The following is a 22,198-nucleotide window of genomic DNA, read 5'->3' on the forward strand; positions in this document are numbered from 1 at the left end:
CTCAGAGTCCAAATCCAAATTTAGGAGTCTCGTTATTTTCTCAGTTCGTTTTTATTTTCTTAAATTCAAAGAGAATCGTCAGCCAACGCGTTTCGTTCTGACCACCAGAACTTCTTCAGGGCTGGAATAATCAAACATATACAAAGACAGACTGTCACATAAATATATATATAAAAACTACATGTAAAATTGTACATACAACCATATAAATACATAGAAAAACACGCAAGACATCTTTGTCTATTAAAAACATGACCATAACATTACATAACACAACAATAGATTGGCTATCTGTGTAATTTTTTAGAGGATTACAAACCTCATTATGCCTTAGTTACAATCAAAGAGTTTTTCTCAATTCTCCTAAAGGGAAACTAGACTCCAAAAATTCAAAGTTAGGAATAATAGAATATGAGATATTACTCGGAAGAATAATACAACAACATTGCAATGATATCAAACAAGAGAAGTGAACAAAATGAAAGGAAGATTTTTCACCAACTAGAGAAAAAGAAGATCTTAAATACCAACAATCCCCATATGCACCATATTAAATTATGGAAGAGATATATAGATGACGTTTTACTGATCTGGCAAGGGAGTGAAGAAGAAGCTATTCGTTTCTTCACCTGGCTCAACTCTCAAGACAATTTTCTGAAATTCACTCACACAATGAGCAGAGAACACCTAGTCTTTCTTGACCTCAACATCTGGGCAAAACAAGGTACACTAACTACAACAACCCATTTCAAACCAACTGCAAGAAACTGTCTCCTAACCTATGACAGATTCCACCTGAGACACCTGAAACAAAACCTCCCGTTTGGACAGTTCCTGCGGTTGAGAAGGAACTGCTCAGACAAACAGGGCTACAGGATACAGGCGGAAGACCTGAGCAAAAAACTAAGAAACAGGAATTATCCTAAAAAACTGGTAAATAACGCAAATAAAAGGGCCAGTAACAACGATAGGGAAGCCCTGTTAGAAGAAAAAGTGACACACAACTGAAACCAATCAACCAATTTGTATTACTACTTTTAACAAAGCGTCAGACCAGGTCACTAAGATAGTGAAGAAACATTGGCCAATACTTAACAGTGGCGGCCTTAGCATACCCACATCAATGTTTAGCCATCGGCGCGGGATGAATCTGAAAAACTACCTGGTGCACACACGACCAAAAATAACTGACCCCACCATCAGACTACACCCACTACCCACGGGACATTACCCATGCAATAACTGCAGTGTGTGTCACTTGACATCAACCACTAAACAGTTTTTTTCAATAACAATACATCCTGGGAACTACGTCATTTTTCGAACTGCAACACATCCGGGGTGATCTACCTGATCACCTGCACATGTAACCTACATTACGTGGGCATGACCACAAGAAAGGTGAGCACTCGCATCGTAGAACACAGAAGCAACATCTGTTGCAAGCGCGCCACCACTCGGATGACCAATCACTTTATTGAGAAACAACAGACACCCAATGACTTGAAATGGGTGGTGTTGGAATGTGTCAAAAACAAAGACAACCTTGAAAGGACACTACACGAACGTGAACAAAGATGGGTGTTCAAGCACCATACAGATACAGACTGGCTAAACGATGATATCCCACGGGGTGCATTCAATATTTAACACTTTTATAGTGCGCTCTTTGAATGAAATCCTTCAGGAGCATTTGTAGACCTAACTACCATCCTTTGCATATCCTGTTCACCACATTATATGCAGTAAACTAGCGCCATGTTTAGCTGAATAGAACACCTAACCGTTATGCTCCAGGACTTTCCTGATCTCTTTTTAGCTTATTAAATTGCATGTAGAATCCACCTAATGAGTAAGCCCTCTATTTATGTAATTTACATTTGTTTTGTTAAATTGACCCGAGTGGGACAGGACACGGGCCTGATACCCCTCGTTTTTTGCCAAACTCCTCCCATAAATAATAATTGATGACCACAAACTATTCCTTGGTTTTCGATAAAAACGATTAGCCACAATCATAGATGTCTCAGTTTTGAACCAACTTTATTGATTCATCGACACGCGTCCTCCCAAAATGGCCTCCGTAGCTATTCACTCGACGGTCTAGTCGTTCCGACATTTCCCACGGGCTCCCGCCAACCCGGAAATACCTTGCAGAAATACTCCCTCGCCGGAGACACGCCAAGATGCGGTCCGGAGGAGAGCTGCATAGGTATTACCATGCGGAATCACCAGTAAGGAAGTAAGTGTACCGTTTTTTTCCAACAGGTCCAACGCATTATGGAAACGTTAGGAACTTAACTAATCGAAACCATTATGTCCAAACGCTACCCTCTGGCTCCAGTCTTCTAATATGAAACCACACAATGTCTCCCTTTTTTTCCCGTACGACCAGGAACTTTCCAAAGGGTGAGACCGCCCCCCACCCAGAGACCATGGAGTGCTAGTATGCATCATGCAAAGTAATTATTGAGAATCTTTCTGTGTTATATGTGTCTCTACGTATGTCTGTCCCCAATGTCACATCAAGTCCTGTGTTGTTTTATTGTGTGAATTCACGCCACAATCACCATGTATATTTTTCTCAGCACGGCACCGGACCTGAAAACCTGCACGCCCCTATATGGAGCAAAATCACATATATTCAACGTGCAGTATGAAGGAAACTATGTACCCTATCTCTGTGAGAAAGGGGTAATGTACCACTAACTATGTCTCATTGTTTTACACATAAGCAGCATTGAGTCAGATCGTATGTATTAATTACGCATGCCTTTATTAGTAGCAGCGGTGTATGTCTTGTACATATTACTTTATATTCCTATTTAGGGTTTTACAGGAGTGGCATACACAGGGCTGGTCCCTGTGTTTTCCTGAAGAAAAGCTAGGGGAAGCATGAAACATGTCGACCGCACACTGATCCCACCTTCATTACAGGTCGGAATACAGTGTCCTACCCCATTTTTAGATATACCAACCTAGGAGCAGTAATACATTTGTTGAGGCCGACTAGCACGGTATTTTTAAATCACTTACACCCACTCCACTACACTTTGCACCACATATAGTCCTTCACTAAATAAGTGCTCCTACGTAATTCCCAAGTCGTAGCACGCCTCTTTTCGTAGAGAACTGGGATGGCCCCAATGATGAAGCATGTCACCGTGGGGAAACCCCGGTGAGTGAGGGGACTCAAGAAAGAAATTTTTCTGGCTCCACCTGACCACACAGGCCAGTAGCCACAACATAAGCTAGCTCTCAGAACCTGACACTTTGGGCTCCAAATTTCATGTTATGTCTTAGGAGGGCGACCTAGTCTTGTATTCCTCCTTCTCCCCCTTCTGTTAAACTTATAGCTGCAAACACTCAGAAATAAGAAAGATAGAAAGTGCAAGGTATTATATCACCGTTCAGCTATTCAAGTAGTTCATTAGACTTTGTTCCACAGGCACCATAACAAAGCAATGGAGTCAGCTGAGAAGGACAGTATTTTCACATGGCTACGGAAAATAACTAGTTTAGTGTAGTAAACCAAACATAGACAAAAGTGTGGTAAGTTATGAGTAGGCCCAAAAGCTCATTGGATGTGCAACACTCCACAGCCATGAACAGTGGACGACTCCGGAATACGGAGTGGTAACAAAGATAATATGTAGAAATAAAGCTTCTTCATCGCTGTGTGATGTTTACAGCTACTACATAGTTTGTTCGCTGGATGGAACAGCCAGGGGAGATCATATACTCAGGTCAGCAAAGCAAAAGAACAAGGCAAAATACTTGCAGGAGAAAATAAATTTCTCCTGAAAAGAGGCTGCCACTCTACCAGAGAATCACATGGAACTAGAAGTATACAGTGCCCAATAAGCACAAAAACAGCCGAAATAGGTGGTGCCCTCTTGGCACGGGGAAACTAGCAGTGAAGGCACAGATACTCTACCATTTCATAATTCTAGCTATAAAGGCATCTCATGATTGGTTAGCTGCAATGGGAATTGCTGGCTACTAAGGAGATGCAGGGCTTGGCTTTCTTGTACGGGAGCACATGAATGGGGAAACGGAGTGACAAGGGAACAACACCATGTTTCTTGACGGAAGAGCTTTGAGTTTGAGACCTTTTTTTTATATAATCAGAACATAAGTAGTGTTCAGAGTTCTTCCCTCGAGGTGTGGAGAATGGGCCACGCCTTACCACGATCTGAAAGTGAATGGCCAAAACCTGGCCCAGGGTGATTGCCGGTATTTGTATTTCTTTTCAGAACACTTTAGAAAAGATTAGTTCTGACATACTGACAAATTCAGTAGCAGTTTTGGAACAAGCATTTGCAATGCAATAGGTCTTGCATTACTGAATGTTTGAGCTATTGGTGTTGCATTATTATTAGCAATGCCAATAGCTCAAACTTTAATAATGCAAGACCTATTGCATTGCAAATGCTTGTTATAGTTTGCCAATGACCTGCTTCAATGGCATGTAACCTTAAGACTTGACAAAACTATGCAGTACCATATAAGACAGATAACTGACCTTTTTACTCATGTACAGACTATGCTTTTGTCTCTTAACAGCCATCCCTATGAACTAAATATTTCACTATACCTCATACCAACAATATTCTAATGTGGGCCTTGAATTCCTTCAGATGTATTACTTATTTGATTTTGTTAATAAAATTGTGCTCAGTAATTGTTTTCACTGGTCTTAGATGGAGGCATCCATGTTAACATAGATTTTTGTTCTGTAGGACACCGTCACCATGGAGAACAAAGGTAGAAAACAATTCAAGTCTAAAGAGGGGAAGGTACCTTTCAGAAAAAATAAGCCAAGGACAAGTGGTGGTAAGATAACATTAATTCACATTTTAATTTGCAGGTAGAAATGTTAAATGGTGTTCATTAGAATTGTTGAATTTAATATTGTATTGAATCAGTTGGTGCGGATTGCATCATTGAGGAAAATCGGACCCAATCCAAAACCTTTTCAAGACTAGTCAACAAATGAAGCATAACAAACCTCACACAACTTTGTGTCAGATTGCCTTTGTCCTCCATAGAAATGGGTAGGATCGCTGGAGTTAAACTAATACTAATGCCTAATGATTCTTCTCTATTCTTCTCATTGGTGACCATGGCCTGACTACATGGACACTCTGGTTTGCAACTTATGGGAATTTGGCCTTTGCACTTCGCTCAACAAGCATCCCATGCACAGAATCATTATCTCCTTTTCCTGCTTGGTTCCTTTTCTTTCTCCTTGATCATTCAACACTTTTGTGATTCACAGAATGATGCCTCTACAGGCGGGGTTTACTGTCATTTTCCGTGTTATTTTGTGTGGGAATTGGAGGTGTACTTTTAGGTTATTGTTCCTTTGCTTTCTAGTTTTAGGAAAGTTGTTTGCTTTTGGAGGGCTAAAATAGCACATACTTGTTTTCCTTATTTTGATGGTGATGTGTGACCACTTTTGTGATGAAAGGGAAAGGGGTAAACTGGAAAGCCCTTGAATGGATTGGCTCTTTCCTACATAACAGAACTCAGACGGTACAACTTGGAGCCTTCCTATCCAAACCCAAGCAACTCAAATGCGGGGTCCCGCAGGGAGCATCCCTCAGCCCCACACTGTTCAATGCCTATGTATCACCTTTGGCACAAATTGGAACAAAATGGGGTCTGGGGGTATGCTCCTATGCCGACGACACGCAACTCACAATCACACTGGGGAAAGGGCATGAAGACAGCAAACTCGGACTTAACAACTGCCTAACAGAAATGGCCGCTTGGATGGCAAATCACTGCCTCAAGCTAAATGCAGACAAAACGGAGATTCTACTCTTCGGTGAAGCCAAACACATTTGGGATAATTCATGGTGGCCCGCCACATTGGGAGACGCACCTGCACCTAAGCAGTCGGCAAAAAACCTAGGCATCACGATCGACGATACACTATCCATGCAGGCCCACAACCGAACCCTATGCGGGAAAAGCTTTGCCACTCTGAAACTTCTGAGAAGGCTCTTCCCATGGAAAGCAAGAAATCGGTCACACAGGCCCTACTGGTCAGTAGGTTGGACTACAGCAATGCCCTCTTTGTGGGCATGCCAGACTACCTATTTAAACAACTACAGGTATTGCAGAATGCTGCAGCCAAGATAGTTTGCAATAAAGGCAAATACAGCTCTGCCAAAGAATGCCTACAACTCCACTGGCTGCCCATGCGCCAAAGAGCCTGCTTCAAGCTCATCGGCCATGCCCATAGATCACTCAACAACACAGGCCCATTGATTCTTCAGGACAGAATACACTTCTACTCCCCCGCCAGACCACTAAGATCACAACACCTCGCCCTTGCAAAAACAAAGAAAATAAAAAAGACCAAGGCAGGAGTACGAACCTTCTCCTACCTGGCGGCACGACAATGGAACAAACTCCCTCAGACTAACCAACAACTATAATATCTTCAGAAAGAACTCAAAACACACCTCTTCCCCAGATAATAATTCCCTTCACCTGACCATCCCACCGACTACTGTAAACCTCAGTGCCGTGACATCCCTCGGGATAAATGTTGCACTTTATAAATAAATACATGAAATGACAAGCTGTTCTCTCTCTAAGCAGCAGTTACTTACTTGTATTTGTTGCTTACTTAACTGACCTGCTGATTGCACACCCAACTAGCCCTAACCAGAGGCCAATTCAAGTTCCTTACATATTCAGATAACCCACTCATCAACCTTCCATTATCTGCCGAAAAGATGGCAAGAAGATTTAGGTATCTTACAGTTGCTGTGGTGAGAAACCTTGGGATATATCGAAAAGGTTCAACAATCATTGCATCATGAAATCTAGCAACCCCCGCTAACTTAAAATAAATAAAAAAAAATCACTGTACACACCAATGCACACATTGTGTGTGTTTTTCTTTCTATCTACGTTGTCGTATTTTGCAGATATGGTTACAGTATACTGATTTATGATATTTAAATTAAAAAGAAATTGTTTGAGAGACTCTTCAACTTATTTCTTAATCATATTTTCACTATTTTTACTTTTATACCGGAATATTATAAAATGCTATGTATGAATCGTGGCTCATTTAAGCCAGACTCTTTCTTATTCTTGCTTTTTATGGCTCCTAGAGATGGGATTAAAAACTCTCCCTTTAGATGGTAATAGAGCATTGCGAGCCAATACTATATATATGCTTGTATGTCATATGCAGCAACCTCTCTTCCCCCCCCCCATCCCCCCCCCCCCCCCCCCCCCCCCCCCATCCTCCCAACGCCCGATCTCTGTGGCGGTGTTTTCTTTCAGCACTTCCCCTTTTTAGGTCTCGGGCTGTGCACATGCGCAGTGTCGCTGGCGAGATCTTACGTTAGAGGGTACATTTCACTAGCGAGGTTAAGCCCCGCCCCTCTTTTCCATCAGCTGGCGTCACCGTTCATCCTAAACGGTGGCCAGTCATTGGAAAAGATGTCCTAGTGACATACTCTTTTCTCTTTTGAAGCCGTCCCACACGGACTAGCTTCCTTGACTTACTGCTGTGGTAAAAGCTTTCTAATCTTCTTTATGGGGCCATCTGTTTAGCCCCATAAAGAATATAAGAAACCTTTTACGCCAGCAGGGCAGTCCGTCCAAGTGAGACTGCTCCAAAAGAGAAAAGTCCCTGTCTCCGCCGCCGGTTGGATGCCACTAACTGCTTGTCTGCCTGCCTCCCCGGACCCCCTCCCTTTCGACCATTCCGTTCTTCTCAAAATAGATACTAGAATCGGATTTTGGCGACTTTGAACTCCATTCCAGCACCGAGTGTTTTTGAGTACACCACTCATTTCTGAAACCTAATGTGTAACCTTTCCTAACACATGTTTTTGAAGAGAATCGCTACATATCTTCAGGTCCAAACATTTCAGATAGAAAATCCTGCGCCCCTCACTGCATTCCATAAATATTTCAGGAAAGCTGCGCAGCAGGACGACTGACAGACAAACCACAACAGTTCATGTTCACTCCTATCAGCCGGCCTGTCATGATACTAAGATTGGATCACGTTGGGTGTTGTTTTCCTCCTCTGCCTCTAAATTTACCCGCCCCGTCTCTCACCCCCCTCTCGCACCCTATTTTTGTCATTCTTCCCTGCCGCTGGAGGGGAGCTGTTCGCGTGCTGCCCTCTGCTCCCTTGACGTGGCACAGGCGGCTGCCATGTTGCAGCCGCGGCGTCATCCTGCACGCTGAGTGGTTCGCAGTAGGACGACCCTCAAAGGCTCCTCGGAGGGGGGGGGGGGTGGCAACTTGTCTGTCTCACTGTAGACTGCGAGTGGCAGTTAACGACTGGTGCTGGGCTGGCTGCGAGCTGTCACTGTGTGCTGTCGAGGAACAGGAGTTGTTGGGACGAGCAACCCGGGTATGAAGACTTCCTATGGGTGTGAGCGTGAGGAGCGCCGTTTGTGACAGAGCTGGGCCGTCCCACACTTCAGGAAGGTAAATGGGCAACTTGTCAGAGTGGTGAAAACTCTTAGCGGGGCTGACCGAAGCCCAGGGCTCCGGCACCGCTGCTCCACTTATAACTACATCCCGAGTAAGGGGTGTTGCAATTCAGAGCTAAAGCAGGGGTTCTGTGGCGGCCCGAGAGCTGAAACTCGAACATAGGAATTGAGACAGCATTAAACGCATTCGCAAATGACAAGTGAATATATATTATGGCCACTTGTAGAATGACTTTAGTGTTTAAAGTTTTTTCCAAAAATGTGTGCTTGGAGCAACTTGGGTAGGGGGTCTTCCTGCTGTGTAGCTAAATAATTGCAGTTTTGGATGGAGGGGATAATTCCAGCAGTGAAAGGGGAGGTGGCGGAAAGGGGAGTGGAGTCTGGCGTGGAGTTAGAGAAGTGCTCCTGTTTTTGGTGTGGGTGGGTGCTGCGCACCTATGTGATCCTCGACTCCTCACGGCACAGCATGAGGCGTGGAGTAGGGTAAACTTCAGCTGCAGGTTACAAGGGAGAGGTCGCTGTGGTCTAGTTGTAAAGATGGGAAGAGGTGATAGCGCTGGGATATGTCTGTGGTCACAAGGCTGGCAGCGAGAGCGCAGCAGCACTGGGATCCATTGTCAGCGGTCCAAAATTCGCAAGTGGTGCTGTCGGGATAATACAAGTGGTTTATTGCTGCAACTGGGTATCCCACTGGAACTGTCTACAGAAGCCTGAGGATCTTTTAGGAGAGGGAGAGATAAAATTAAGGGTCTTTAAATTGAACCAGATATATTGTAGAGGAATCACATTACGCTGCATTTTCTTTTAGTTAGCGTTTCTTATAGTTCAGCAGCTGAGTACCTAATTGATATACTTGCCTAATTGTCTCATAAGTGACAATTTGACATTGTGCACTGAAGAGACTATGGTTCCCATGAGCACGTTCTGCACATGAGAAACTCCACTGCCTTCACCATAACATGCAGAGATGTCAGTCATGCCCTGCTTTAAACACCCATCCGCAACCTGTTGTCACACAGACACCTAGAGGCCACTTCTGCGCAATTAAGACCAAATGTTTGTGAAAAACAGTGCTTTGGAAACGCACTCTGGGAAAAGGAAATACTCTTAGGGAATAAGCAACATGTATCGTGATGTTTGTTATACGGATGCAATGTACCCGGAATTTGTATCGCAAAGTTGGATTTCCTAGTGGGTTCTTGCGCACATTGCCCAGATAACAATAGGCCTTTTACAGGTAAAGTTAATGGCAGCTGTATTACTGACAGTGATGTGCACTTGCAGAACCCGTTCACTTGAAGCCCTCGGGCGGGGCATCTTTGCTCCGGGGACTGCAAGAGCTGCGTGGAGTGTAAAGTAGAGCTGTTGGGGCAAGGGTCTCTTTAATGCCACTAGGTGGTGGTAATATGATTGTTCACAATCACGTGCAGTAAGGTTCCGTGGTGGTTGAAGACACATGGCTTAAATCCTTCCTCTGGCAGGATAGCTCAGTTGCCCATTACAAAAGAAGACTGGGCACAAAATATGTAAATTGCCACCAGCGATCTGAGAAACATTAAGAGAAACTTTAAAGAATGGTTAACAATTTACTAAATAATTGGCCAAAAAAAGAACAAAAAAACATGACCCTTAAACCACGGGAGTACCCAAAAACGTCATCCTAGTTAATGCCATGCACGTGCCATGGCCGCCTGTTCATCCACCTTCTGGCACTTACATCCTTCCACCCACCCATGATTCATCCAATCCCCCCTATTCATCAGTCTTCTCACTCTCTAGTACTCTCTAGTACTCTCTAGTACTCTCTACTCACTCTCTACTACAATGGCTGTCTCAAGCCAGTGACGTAGTCGCTCCAGCCAAATCCATTAAATCTAAGCGACCCCACGACGCTCAGCGCTGGTTCACTGACCAACTTAAGGCCAGCAAACTCCTTCTTCGTCAGGCTGAGCGCCGATGGAGGCGTAACTATGATCCCTTATTGAAGTCTGCCTACACTGATTTACTAAAATTTTACAAAAAATCCATTATTTTGGCCAAATCTGCCTATTTCTCCCCAAAAAAAAAAAATAATCAACTCTGCATCCAAGAGAAAAGAAATTTTCTCAATTGTAGCTGAACTCTCCTTACCCGACCGTGTAACACCTCAGCCTCAGCCATCACATGCTTTGTGCGACTCCCGTAACTCCCTTTTTATTGACAAAATCGCCACGATTAAAAATAATATTCCCCCCACCACTATGTCTCAGATCAGCGCCCTTCCTCCTTCGAATCCTCACTCCCTGAATGTTTTTCCCCCGATCTCTTTAGACACTTTCCGTTCATTACTCTCGGCTGTGGGCTCAGGCTCCCCCAAGGACTGCTGCCCTCCCCAAATCCTGAGAGACGCCTTTATGGCATGTCCCGGCCCTCCTCTGGACCTCCTAAACCGTTCACTCTCCATAGGCTCTGTCCCCAATGCTTTCAAAAGCGCTGTGGTGGTACCTATTCTGAAAAAACCCGGGTCCGACCCTGCGGTACTGGGCAACTACCGACCTATCTCCCTTCTCCCATATCTGGGGAAGGTTTTGGAAACCTACGTCACCCGCTGCCTGAGCACCTTCATCGAGGAAACTCATTTCCTCGATCAACAGGCCGGATTCAGACCCTCCCATTCCACGGAGGCAGTGGTGATAGCGGTTATGGACACGCTGAGACAGGGGGCTGACAAGAACATGGCCCAGGCCCTAGTGCTACTTGATCTCTCGGCCGCTTTCGACACGGTCGACCATGACATCCTGGTCGACCGTGTCAGAAATGCTGGGATCTCGGGCCTGGCCCTGTCTTGGATAGTGTCCTTTCTCCAACTCCGGACCCAATCTGTACACTTATCTTCCTTTTCTGCCCCCTGCACCTCACTCTCCTGCGGTGTCCCCCAGGGTTCTGCTTTATCTCCCCTTCTGTTTAATCTTTATATGCAGCCTCTTCTGGTCTCTCTCCGTCACTCTTCTGTTATCACTTTTAATTACGCAGATGATCTGCAACTTATCTTTCCTATCGACTCCTCTCCTCTCTCCTGCTCTAATTTCCAAACCACCATGCTCTCCATCTATGAATGGATGAACTTCAGCCAGCTGAAACTCAATCCTAGCAAGACAGGGCTGGTCCTGATTGGTGGGCCCCCACATCCTTGGACTCCCAACTTCTGGCCCCCTGCCCTGGGCGCCCCCCCCCCTGCCCAGTTGACTCCGTGAAGAGCCTAGGTGTTATCATCTCCAGTGACCTCTCGATGCGGCCGCACATTAATGCTGTTACCTCGGCCTGCTTTTTCCATCTCCGCAGGATCGGGAAGATCCGAAGGTACCTATCTCCAGAGGCTCTTATTCTTGTCATCCTGGCCCTGGTTACCTCACGTTTAGACTATGCCAACTGTCTATACGTGGGGATTCCAGCATACCATCTTCAACGGCTTCAACTGGTGCAAAACCAGGCAGCCAGATTAATTTTCCAGCAACCAAAACACCAACATGTCACCCCGCTTTTAAAAACCCTGCACTGGCTCCCGGTCGCGCAACGATGCATCTTCAAACTTGGCTGCACTATTTTCAAATCTTTTTGTTTCTGCTCCTGCTTTTATTTCTCTTTGCCTACACCCTTATGTTCCCCCTCGACACCTCAGATCCTCTGCCCACAACCTGCTGGTCATTCCCAGGTTTAGACGCAAGAAGCATGGTGGTGCTGGCTTCTCTTTCCTTGCCCCATCCACCTGGAACTCCCTTCCCCTCCCAATTCGGCTCACTTCTGATTACCCCACCTTCCGTAAATCTCTGAAAACTCATTTGTTCCGTCTTGCTCACGGTTAGCTGCCTACACTCCCTGTGCCCTATTCCATGGTCCTTGAGCGCCAAGAAACCAATTGGTGTATGTGCGCGGTATTACATTTTTTTTAACATAACATAACATACTTCTCAATACTACTCACTCTCTAATCACTCTCTACTACTCACACTGAAAAAAGTGTGACCTTACTCCAACCCTTTACTCTTTGCCTAAAGGCACTAGTGAAAAAAACATTCAAAATGCAATAGTTCTCATCTTTTACACTGCTTGTAATCAGGTGGCTTTTTAGCTTTACGTTTATTAGTGCTTGTAAAACTTTCATGTACATAACATGCATATATACACATACATATATAAACATCTGCATATCTATATAAATACCAATATTAATGCATGCATACATATACATACATATGCATGGTATGTACATAAACGTTTAAAAAAACACTAATAAAAGCAATGCTAAAAGCGACCTAATTGCAAACAGAATTGCTTAAGCTTCCCTAAAGCCGAGACCGTTGCATTGCAAATGCTTGTTCCACAAATAGTGTGGCTTAGAACTGGCTTCTTTCGCACTGAGCTAATTTGTTAAGCAGGTCCTATCCACTGTGCTCAATTTTTCAGGTCCTATCCACTGTGCTCAATTTTTCTTTAACTTTTAAAATGTTTTTAGTCATTTTGTTTTTTGATTCTTCAGCTGGGTTAGCTTAATGCCATAATTATCTGGCCTTAATACCATAATTATCTGGCTTTAAGCACACATGCATCTTGTGGAGCAGCCATCCATTGCACATCTTCACATCTTGTGCTGACATCTGTATGATGTCCCTTCAGGATTACTTCACTTTAATGCAATTTAGTGGTGTACTGTATGATGTCCCTTCAGGATTACTTCACTTTAATGCAATTTAGTGGTGTACTGATTTCTAACAAGACATTAAAATATAAAGAGCTATGAGATGAGTACAGCATCGCTCCCAGCAGGCGCAATAACAAGTATTCTTTATGCTAGTGAACGAAGAGAGGCATCTCCCTCTTCAGAACTTGTTGGGGGTGTTTAGTGGGGGAAGGGCCTCCTGCATTAACTTTTGGCAAGAGGTTTGACTAACCCCAGAGAAGGTGAAAGTGCTTGGGCACAAGACCGCTTTCCCCAAGGGACCAGACCACTTGTTAAAAATAGACTCTTTTGTCAGAGACCCTCTGCTACTAGGCATAAAGGGCCACATGCATCATACCTTATTTACGACAAGCAAATTGCAAATAAGGAATGGCTTCCCATTCATTCCTGTGCGCCTAGAGGCTCATAGGAATCAATGGGAGTTGCATGAGCAATTTGCGAGTACCAAATAGGTACTCGCAATTGCGCATGCAAGGATGCCAAAAGGACACCCGGGCGCACCCCTGAAAGTGCAATTGAAAAACATGTTGCGCACATACATGCCCCAAGGGCATGTTTGTGTGCAACATAGAACTTTGAAAAATGCACTTTTGTGCATTTTTAAAAGTTTTCGTAAGTTACCACCAACTTTAAGTTGATGGTAATTTGCATATCTTAAAAGTGAAATTGCGATTTCTTTGTTGCATTGCATTTAGGGAATCGCAATCTGCGATTCCCTAAATGCAATCGCAATTTAAGTAATCGCAAATTTTGGGATTACTTAAATAGCGATTTTTGCATTTGGGATGATGCATTCCAAATGCAAAAATTGCGGTCGCAAAGGGGCATGTTCTGCAAATCTGCGCCTTTGCGACCGCAAAAAACAATGATGCATGTGCCCCAAAGTGTCTTATTGCTAAGGTCCCTTTAGAGGTCAGACCCATGTCTGTACAATAGACCTGTTGCACTGTTATGTAATACCTGTATCATATCCAATATCTCTTGCTGGGTGTGGTGCTTCAGGCCTGGTGCTCTCAGGAGGTCAAGCTATCTCCCTGAAGGAGGTTCGTTCCTGGACTTGGAGAGCTTGCCCTGGGGAAAACCCCCTGTTTTTTTAAGGTGATCTTTTGTAGTACCAGCCTTGTCAACTAGGCTTATTTGCTGTCTCATCCGCGCCGTTACTTTCCATTTCGCACTGTGCTCAGGTCAGTTGGGAGGGAAAGTGCCACTCAATAAGTTGCCAAAAGCCTTAGACAAGACACAACATAGCAAACAGTACTCCTCCAGTGTTCTAGCACGCCACCAGTGCCATCTCAAATTTAACTGACATAAAAAGAAATGGTAGCATTGATGGTTTCGACGTCTGTTACAGCTGCCTCCCAGGGCACTCCATTCTGTTTTGGCTGATGGCTCCGACTCCAGAGGTAAGGCACATCAAGGTGCATGTCAGCATTCATAAACAGTAGCTGAAGCTTGTCTTCATATGTTGCAACAAAGCTCCCAGGGGCCTGTCCCAATATTTATGATCCCTCTCCTCAGGACATAATCCCTGGTTGACTGCATGAGATTGCGAACTCTGTGTCAAAGAGATCAGACTAATCCATCCCTATACACAAGGAGCTGCTGGGTCTGGATTTACAAAAAGCACCATGCCTCATGACGAGCTCAGCTCGTCATGAGCATGGTAAAGGTTAAGAAAAGGCTCCTGTTGGCTAGGGCTTGCCACCAGGAACGAAATAAGCATACAATTGCTTTAGTTGGTCATACAGGCTTGAGATACTGTCTGGTCCCCTCATCAATTTCCACTGGCATTGGCCAAGCATCCTGGGGTCAGCACATCCTTTGCTGTTATAATTTTTATGGTAAGTGTATGTGTGTGTTAGGCCCCCTCCCTAAAATAATGTTGGTCCCTAGGATGCCAGCCCCTGGGACAATGATCGAATGGGTAAGTGGTGGGCCACAGTGCCGCTGCATGGCAGTGTGCTGTGCCCATGAGTGGAAGGAGCAGGTCACACGCCCCAGATGAACATCCTTCCCACATGGAGCAGGCGGGAGAATGAAGTGACCGGCTTCTTTGACGGCACACTAACAGTGTTGGGTGGGTGGAGGCCTAGCTGAGGTGACGGGGAGTGGGCTCGCTATACTGTTCTCTCCATGAGACGGCACTCGGGTGCTCGGTGTGCACATGCACAGCGGTTTAAAAAAAAAAAGTGGGGGGCTGCCAGGCGTACATCATCCCCCCCCCCCCCCCCTACTCCCATCCCCCGAAGATGTTTCCTGGAAGCTCACTGCAAGTCTCCATGGGGGGGGTCAAAATTATGTTCCCGGGAGAGGTTTCTTTTTACCTTTTGAAAGCTCTTCCTCTGCTTGCGCTTTTGCACATGGACTGGGAGGGTGGCTGGTGGGTGGGGACCTTTAGTGGTCGGTCCTTTGACTGCAATAGCAGTCAAATCAAAGTAAAATAAAGACCCTGGGACACATTTTTTGATTTAATTGCTTTCTTGACCATGTAGATGTGACCGTGCAAGGTTTTACAGAATAATGAATGTCATTGACTGTTGATATCAACCCCATTGACTTCAGTTGAGAGTTCTAACCTATGTTGCTTCTTGGTACCGCTTTCATTGTTGTCAGTTGTAATGTTGAATTATACCATGTAGTTGCTTTTACTGATGTGGTGGTACCCTGATAAACCAGTAGGCCTCCCTTCTGTATAATGACACCCCCCATATATTTTGATTTTGCATCTAGTATAGCTGGGTGGGGTGTTGGGTTTATAGGATTCAGGATCCACTAGATTGTAATGTGATATGAAGGTGTCACCAGAGGTATTTCCAGCCATCTGATTTGTACTTGTTTGTACCTTTTTTCTTTTTTTAAAGAAAACGCACGGATTGGACAACAGTTCATTCAGTGTTGCATACCAAATTGCTGGGGTTACTAGCACACACCTCCTCATGCTAGGAACAATTTTGGTTCGAGGCATGTGGGCTGCTGAATTCATATCTGTGCATAGTCCGCCACCTAGTGTTGGGTCCGGATGATTGCACATTGTTGTCCTGGAAGAGTCTTCGAAGTATCACGAGATAGGTGGCTCCTCCCCTGGACTACAGTGCGCATGGGCATCGCCTCCATCCTCAGATTGTTTTTTTCCGCCATCGGGTTCGGATGTGTTTCGGTACCCTCTCTCGGGACCGATAGTTTGTTCTACTTTTCTCGAGACCAAAAGGTCTTTAGGCTGGGCGTCGGTATTGTTGCGTTCGGGTTTACTTACTGACTCTCAGCTCCGATCTCCTACTGCCCCCCCACGTGCTTCGACGCGGACGGGCCTACTCTACACTCTTGCTATGGAGCGGACGCCATTCAAAAAGTGTCCGCTGTGTCACTCAAAGTATTCTCACCTTGACATGCACCCCGTGTGCAATACATGCTTGTCACCGGATCATCGTGAGGACACTTGCATGGCGTGTTCCAAATTTAGGAGCAAGAAAACTTTAAAGATTCGCCGGGCTAATCGGCTCCAGGCTCAATTGTCGGCTTCGGCACCCCCACCTGATGATATCTTCCAGGAATCGGTTGAGGGAGAAGACGACGTACAAGATTCGGACTCCGGCCCCGCGTCCGAAGAAGAGACCGGCGACGCGGGTGATGAGGCCTATGACGAAGTCTCCGACGAGGTAGGGGACGACGACCAGGCTTGTCCCGCGATGGGTGATAGCTCGGACGAAGAGCATCCCCAACAAGACTCCGGGGTGACTCCCCGTTATACGGCCCAGGTCGAGGGATCGCCTTCGGGCCTTACCCAAGATCTAACGACCAGTCCTACGTCCCCGCCTCCGGGCCCGGTCACGGACATTTCTCACAAGAAACCGAAAGTGAAGCCAACTGGTCTCGCACCCTCGGATGCGAAACCGAAACCAAAAGTGGCGCTGGTGAAAAAGGTTCTGGAGGCGTCAACTTCCACGAAACCCAAAATGGCCGACTTGAAGAGCCACGCCAAAATGGCTGACCAGAGGAGCCGCGCAAAAGTGGCCGACCCAAAGCCATCTGGGTCGGCGCCGAAGGTGAAGGCATCCGACGCGGCTGCGTCGGCACCGAAAGGGGTCGCGGACCCGGAGACGGCTTCTAAAAAGCGTCACGCCGACAGTGCGCCAGGCCATGGGGCGTCGGCGCCGAAGAAGAGGCTTACCGTCGAACACGCTCTCGAAGACGAAGAGTCGCTCGAGTCGTTTGAGCCCTCGGCGTCCCTTACCAAGAAGGTGGGAAAATCCTTACGGCGGATCCAGTCTGTGGTTCCCAGCCAGGACCCTGCAGGGCCTAGGCCCACGACGAAGCCTGCCAAGGGGCAAACGCCCATTCGTTTTACCCTTCCTCCCAAGTCGGCGCCGAAAGCCTTCGCGCCTAAGCAGAGCGGACACTCTCAGGACATCTTGTCGCCGAAGGCTGCCTTGGTGGTGTCGAAGCTTCGGCTCCAGCCGCTCGCGGCGGAAGAACGTCGTGAGGTGCACATCGACGCCAACACGGGAAAATTGTCGCTCCTCAAGAGGAAGATTACATCGGAGCCGACCTTGGAACCTTTTAAGATTCCACTCAAGAGCAAAAAGTACTCTGCGGACTCTTCGGCTCTGATGGAACCACTGTCTCCACAAGCCCTGGAACGCTCGCCGGCCCATTCCCCCGTGCCTGACGTCGACGAGGAAGAGGCCGAGTACACCTATCCTGCGTACTCGGATCCGGACGAGGAGCAGGTGCCCTGGACAGCAGGCGACGACGCAAACGACCCGCAGTCGGGGCAAGACACTCAACTTTTCGCCGCAAAGACGTCCCCGACGGAGGACTCGGCGGCATTCAATGCACTGATAGAGAGAGCTGCGGCGAACCATGACGTCGAGCTCCACTCGGATCCAGTGGATGCGGACTTTTTGGTCGACACCTTCTCAGTCGCCGAAAAGCAAGTCAAGACGCTTCCAATGCTTAAAGGAGTGCTGAAGCATGCACAGGAGGTGTTCAAGGAGCCCACCCGGGCGCGGGTGGTCAATCCTCGCATCGACAGGAAGTATAAAGCGGCGCCCACAGATCCCACTTATATTAAGGGACACTTGCCATTGGACTCCCTGGTGGTTTCCAACGCTCGAAAAAGGGCAAATTCGCAAACGACTGGTGACGCTCCTCCCCCTGACAAAGAGTCCAAGATCTTTGAGGCATCAGGCAAACGCATTGCTGCACAGGCAGCAAACATCTGGAGGATCTCTAACACTCAAGCCCTGCTCGCACGTTATGATAGGGCCCATTATGACACATTGGAGGCCATCCTTCAACACTTGCCTGACCAGTATAAAGAGGCGGGGGAGATGCTCATTCAGGAGGGTAAACTTATTACAAATGCGTCCATCAAGTGTGCCCTAGATGTAGCTGACACTGCCTCAAGGGCCATCAATACAAGTGTTTTACTTAGACGTCATGCCTGGCTTCGTATTTCAGGATTCAAACCCGACATACAGACCACAATATTGGGGCAGACAGTGAATCCTGACCATCTGTTCGGCCCAGAGGTGGATGCCTCCCTAGAAAAAATGAAAAAAGATACTGAAACTGCCAAATCTATGGGAGCTTTACAAAGCCAGCAGTTTCGGGGTGGTTCTTTTCGCCGCTCCAACTCAAGAGGCACCTCAAGGGGCCAGGCATCCCAATCCACGCAATACTACAAGGGTGGCTCCCAGTCCTCGTATAACAACAACAAGGGCAGGGGTGGCTACAGAGGCAACAATATCAAAGGCAGGGGACGTGGAAACAATGCATCCAGGTCCACCAACAAGCAGTGACGTCTTGTCACTTCCCCCCGATCACACGACACCTGTCGGGGGGAGACTCCAACAGTTCCTGCCGGCGTGGAGATCCATCACCACGGACAGGTGGGTGAGGTCTCTTATCCAGTACGGGTACTGTCTAGAACTTACATCTATTCCACCAGACATACCGCCAAGAAGCCGTGCTATGTCCGACGAGCACTTGACCTTGTTGCAGCAAGAAGTTCTGGTCATGCTGCAAAAAGGAGCAATAGAGCTCGTTCCATTGCAAGAACGGGGAACGGGGGTTTACTCCCTGTATTTCCTAATCCCCAAAAAGGACGGATCGCTCAGGCCGATCCTGGACCTCAGGCCATTGAACTGGTACATCAACTCGGAGCACTTCCATATGCTCACATTGCAGCAGGTGCTTCCCCTGCTTCAACAGGGGGACTTCCTAGCGACGCTGGATCTGAAGGATGCCTATTTTCATATTCCCCTGCATCCTTCCCACAGAAGGTTTCTCAGATTCAAGATTTTAGACCAGCACTACCAGTTCAGGGTCCTGCCGTTCGGGGTCACCACGGCACCAAGAGTTTTTACAAAATGCCTAGCGACGGTGGCGGCGCATCTCCGTCGCCAGCACGTCCATGTCTTTCCATACCTGGACGATTGGCTTATTCAGGCAAAGACGGAACAGCAGTGCGTAGACCACGTGTCACGCACCATTCACCTCCTGCACGATCTGGGATTCTCTCTGAACTACCCAAAGTCCCATCTCCAGCCCGCCCACGTGCGACAGTATCTGGGCGCGACTATCAACACTCTGGCAGCCACTGCGCAGCCAAATTCAGTGAGAATCGCCAGTATCCAGGCGCTGATCCAACGATTCAGACCCCAACACTCGCTTCCAGCGAGGGTGTTCATGCAGTTGATAGGCATGATGGCCTCCTGCATCTCCATTGTCCCGCACGCGAGACTACATATGCGTCCGCTTCAGGAGTGCCTTGCACGTCAGTGGACTCAGGCTCATGGGCGACTGACAGACCTAGTGTTGGTGAGCGGTCGGGCATACAACTCTCTGCATTGGTGGAATCCACAAAACCTTTGCAAGGGCCGACCATTCCAGGAGCCTGTCCCACAGATCATCCTGACGACGGACGCCTCTCTCCAGGGATGGGGAGCGCATGTACTCCACTACACTGTGCAGGGACTGTGGACACTTCAGCAAAGGAAGATGCACATCAATGTGTTGGAACTGATGGCAATCTTCATGGCCCTAAAGGCGTTCAAAGTACATCTGTGCAACAAGGTCGTGTTGATCAGGACGGACAACATGACGGCCATGTACTACATCCAGAAGCAGGGAGGTACACACTCTCCACAGCTGTCTCACCTGGCTCAGAGCATGTGGAAGTGGGCCATTCAGAGGAACATCTTCCTCATGGCAGAGCATCTCCCGGGCAAGGACAATCAAATGGCAGATCTGCTCAGCAGGCACAGCCATCAGATGCACGAGTGGGAGATACATCCATCAGTACTCCAACCGTACTTCCAAAGGTGGGGTCATCCAGAGATAGACCTGTTCGCCACAAAGGAGAACGCAAAATGCCAAAGCTTCGCCGCCAGGTTCCCACACCCCCAATCACAGGGCAATGCGATGTGGATGAACTGGTCAGGCAGATTTGCGTACGCTTTTCCACCAGCGCCTCTGATACCGCTGGTGGCACGCAAGCTCAGGCAACACTCGATGACGCTCATCCTGGTTGCTCCAACGTGGGCTCGCCAACCATGGTACACCACGTTTCTGGAACTCTCCGTGGTACCGCATCAGAGGCTTCATCTCACTCCCAGCCTTCTGACGCAGAGCCATGGCGACATTCAGCACCCAGATCCGCAACAGCTCAACCTGGCGATCTGGCTCCTGAAGTCCTAGAGTTTGGCTACCTCAATCTTCCCCCCGATTGTATGGACATCATTCGGGAGGCAAGGAAGCCCACTACGAGAGCTTGTTATGCGGCTAAATGGAAGAGGTTTGTCATCTACTGTGCGAACCACAGCATTGACCCGCTAGATGCTTCCATTCAGAACATCATATGTTACCTCCTTCACCTGTATCGATGTAATCTAGCGTACTCTTCCATCCGCATTCACCTGTCTGCCATGGCAGCATACCTCCAGAATAGGCAGCACCTGTCACTCTTTAAGGTCCCTGCTATCAAGGCCTTTCTGGAAGGACTCAAAAGGGTCATTCCACCAAGGACCCCACCAGCTCCAGAATGGAACCTCAATGTGGTTCTTACAAGGCTGATGGGTCCTCCCTTTGAGCCACTGCACTCTTGTGAGCTCCAGTTCTTGACTTGGAAGGTTGCGTTCCTAGTAGCAATTACATCGCTGCGGAGGGTGAGCGAGCTGCAGGCGCTCACCATCCAAGAACCTTTCTTCCAAATACATGCTAACAGGGTGGTGCTCCGCACTAACCCTAAATTCTTACCCAAAGTAGTCTCACAGTTCCACATGAACCAGACAATTGAATTGCCGGTGTTTTTCCAAAACCCAGAGACGCTGGCGGAACGCATGCTCCACACTCTTGATGTGAAAAGGGCCTTGATGTATTATGTGGACAGGACAAAAGATTTCCGCAAAACCAAACAACTCTTTGTTGCTTTTGCCACACAACACAAGGGAAACGCAATCTCCAAAGCGGGGATTGCTCGATGGATAGTAAAGTGCATTCAGATCTGTTATGCTAAAGCTAAGCGCACTCTTACTATCCCACCAAGGGCCCACTCCACTAGGAAGTTGGGGGCCTCTATGGCCTTCCTAGGTAACATTCCCTTGGAAGACATCTGTAGAGCAGCCACATGGTCTACCACACATACCTTTACTAAGCACTACTGTGTAGACGTGCATTCCAGACAGCAGGCAGCTGTTGGTCAGGCTGTTCTAAAAACGCTTTTTCAAACTGCTGCAGCTGGCACGGGCGGCCGCCGTTAATGGAGGGACTGCTATGTATTCTATGCACAGATATGAATTCAGCAGCCCACATGCCTCGAACTGCAAATGCTACTTACCAGTATGCATCTGTTCTTGGCATGTAGGGCTGCTGATATTCATATCGCCCACCCTCCTCCCCGGCGCCTGTAGCAGCTGCAGTATTCATTCATATACACATATGCTCATAGCATGGTCATCACTCACTTTCTTCACTCCATCTCTGCCAATGGCTAAAAACA

The 22,198-nt window shown here is 47.2% G+C and overlaps 1 protein-coding gene across 2 annotated transcripts in view; it reads left to right on the forward strand.

The window, feature by feature from the left end:
• PUM3 (pumilio RNA binding family member 3) overlaps positions 1–22,198 on the forward strand; it is a 320,840-nt gene that overhangs the window by 16,826 nt on the left and 281,816 nt on the right. For both annotated transcript variants that reach the window (XM_086961213.1, XM_086961214.1), the window contains exon 2: positions 4,743–4,836. In XM_086961213.1, the coding sequence (XP_086817339.1) occupies positions 4,755–4,836 (82 nt within the window). In that variant the 5' untranslated portion in view covers positions 4,743–4,754. The remainder of the gene's footprint in view (positions 1–4,742; positions 4,837–22,198) is intronic.

Source organism: Lissotriton vulgaris, chromosome 3_1 (assembly GCF_964263255.1).
Source record: "Lissotriton vulgaris chromosome 3_1, aLisVul1.2, whole genome shotgun sequence".
Lineage (NCBI taxonomy): Eukaryota > Metazoa > Chordata > Amphibia > Caudata > Salamandridae > Lissotriton > Lissotriton vulgaris.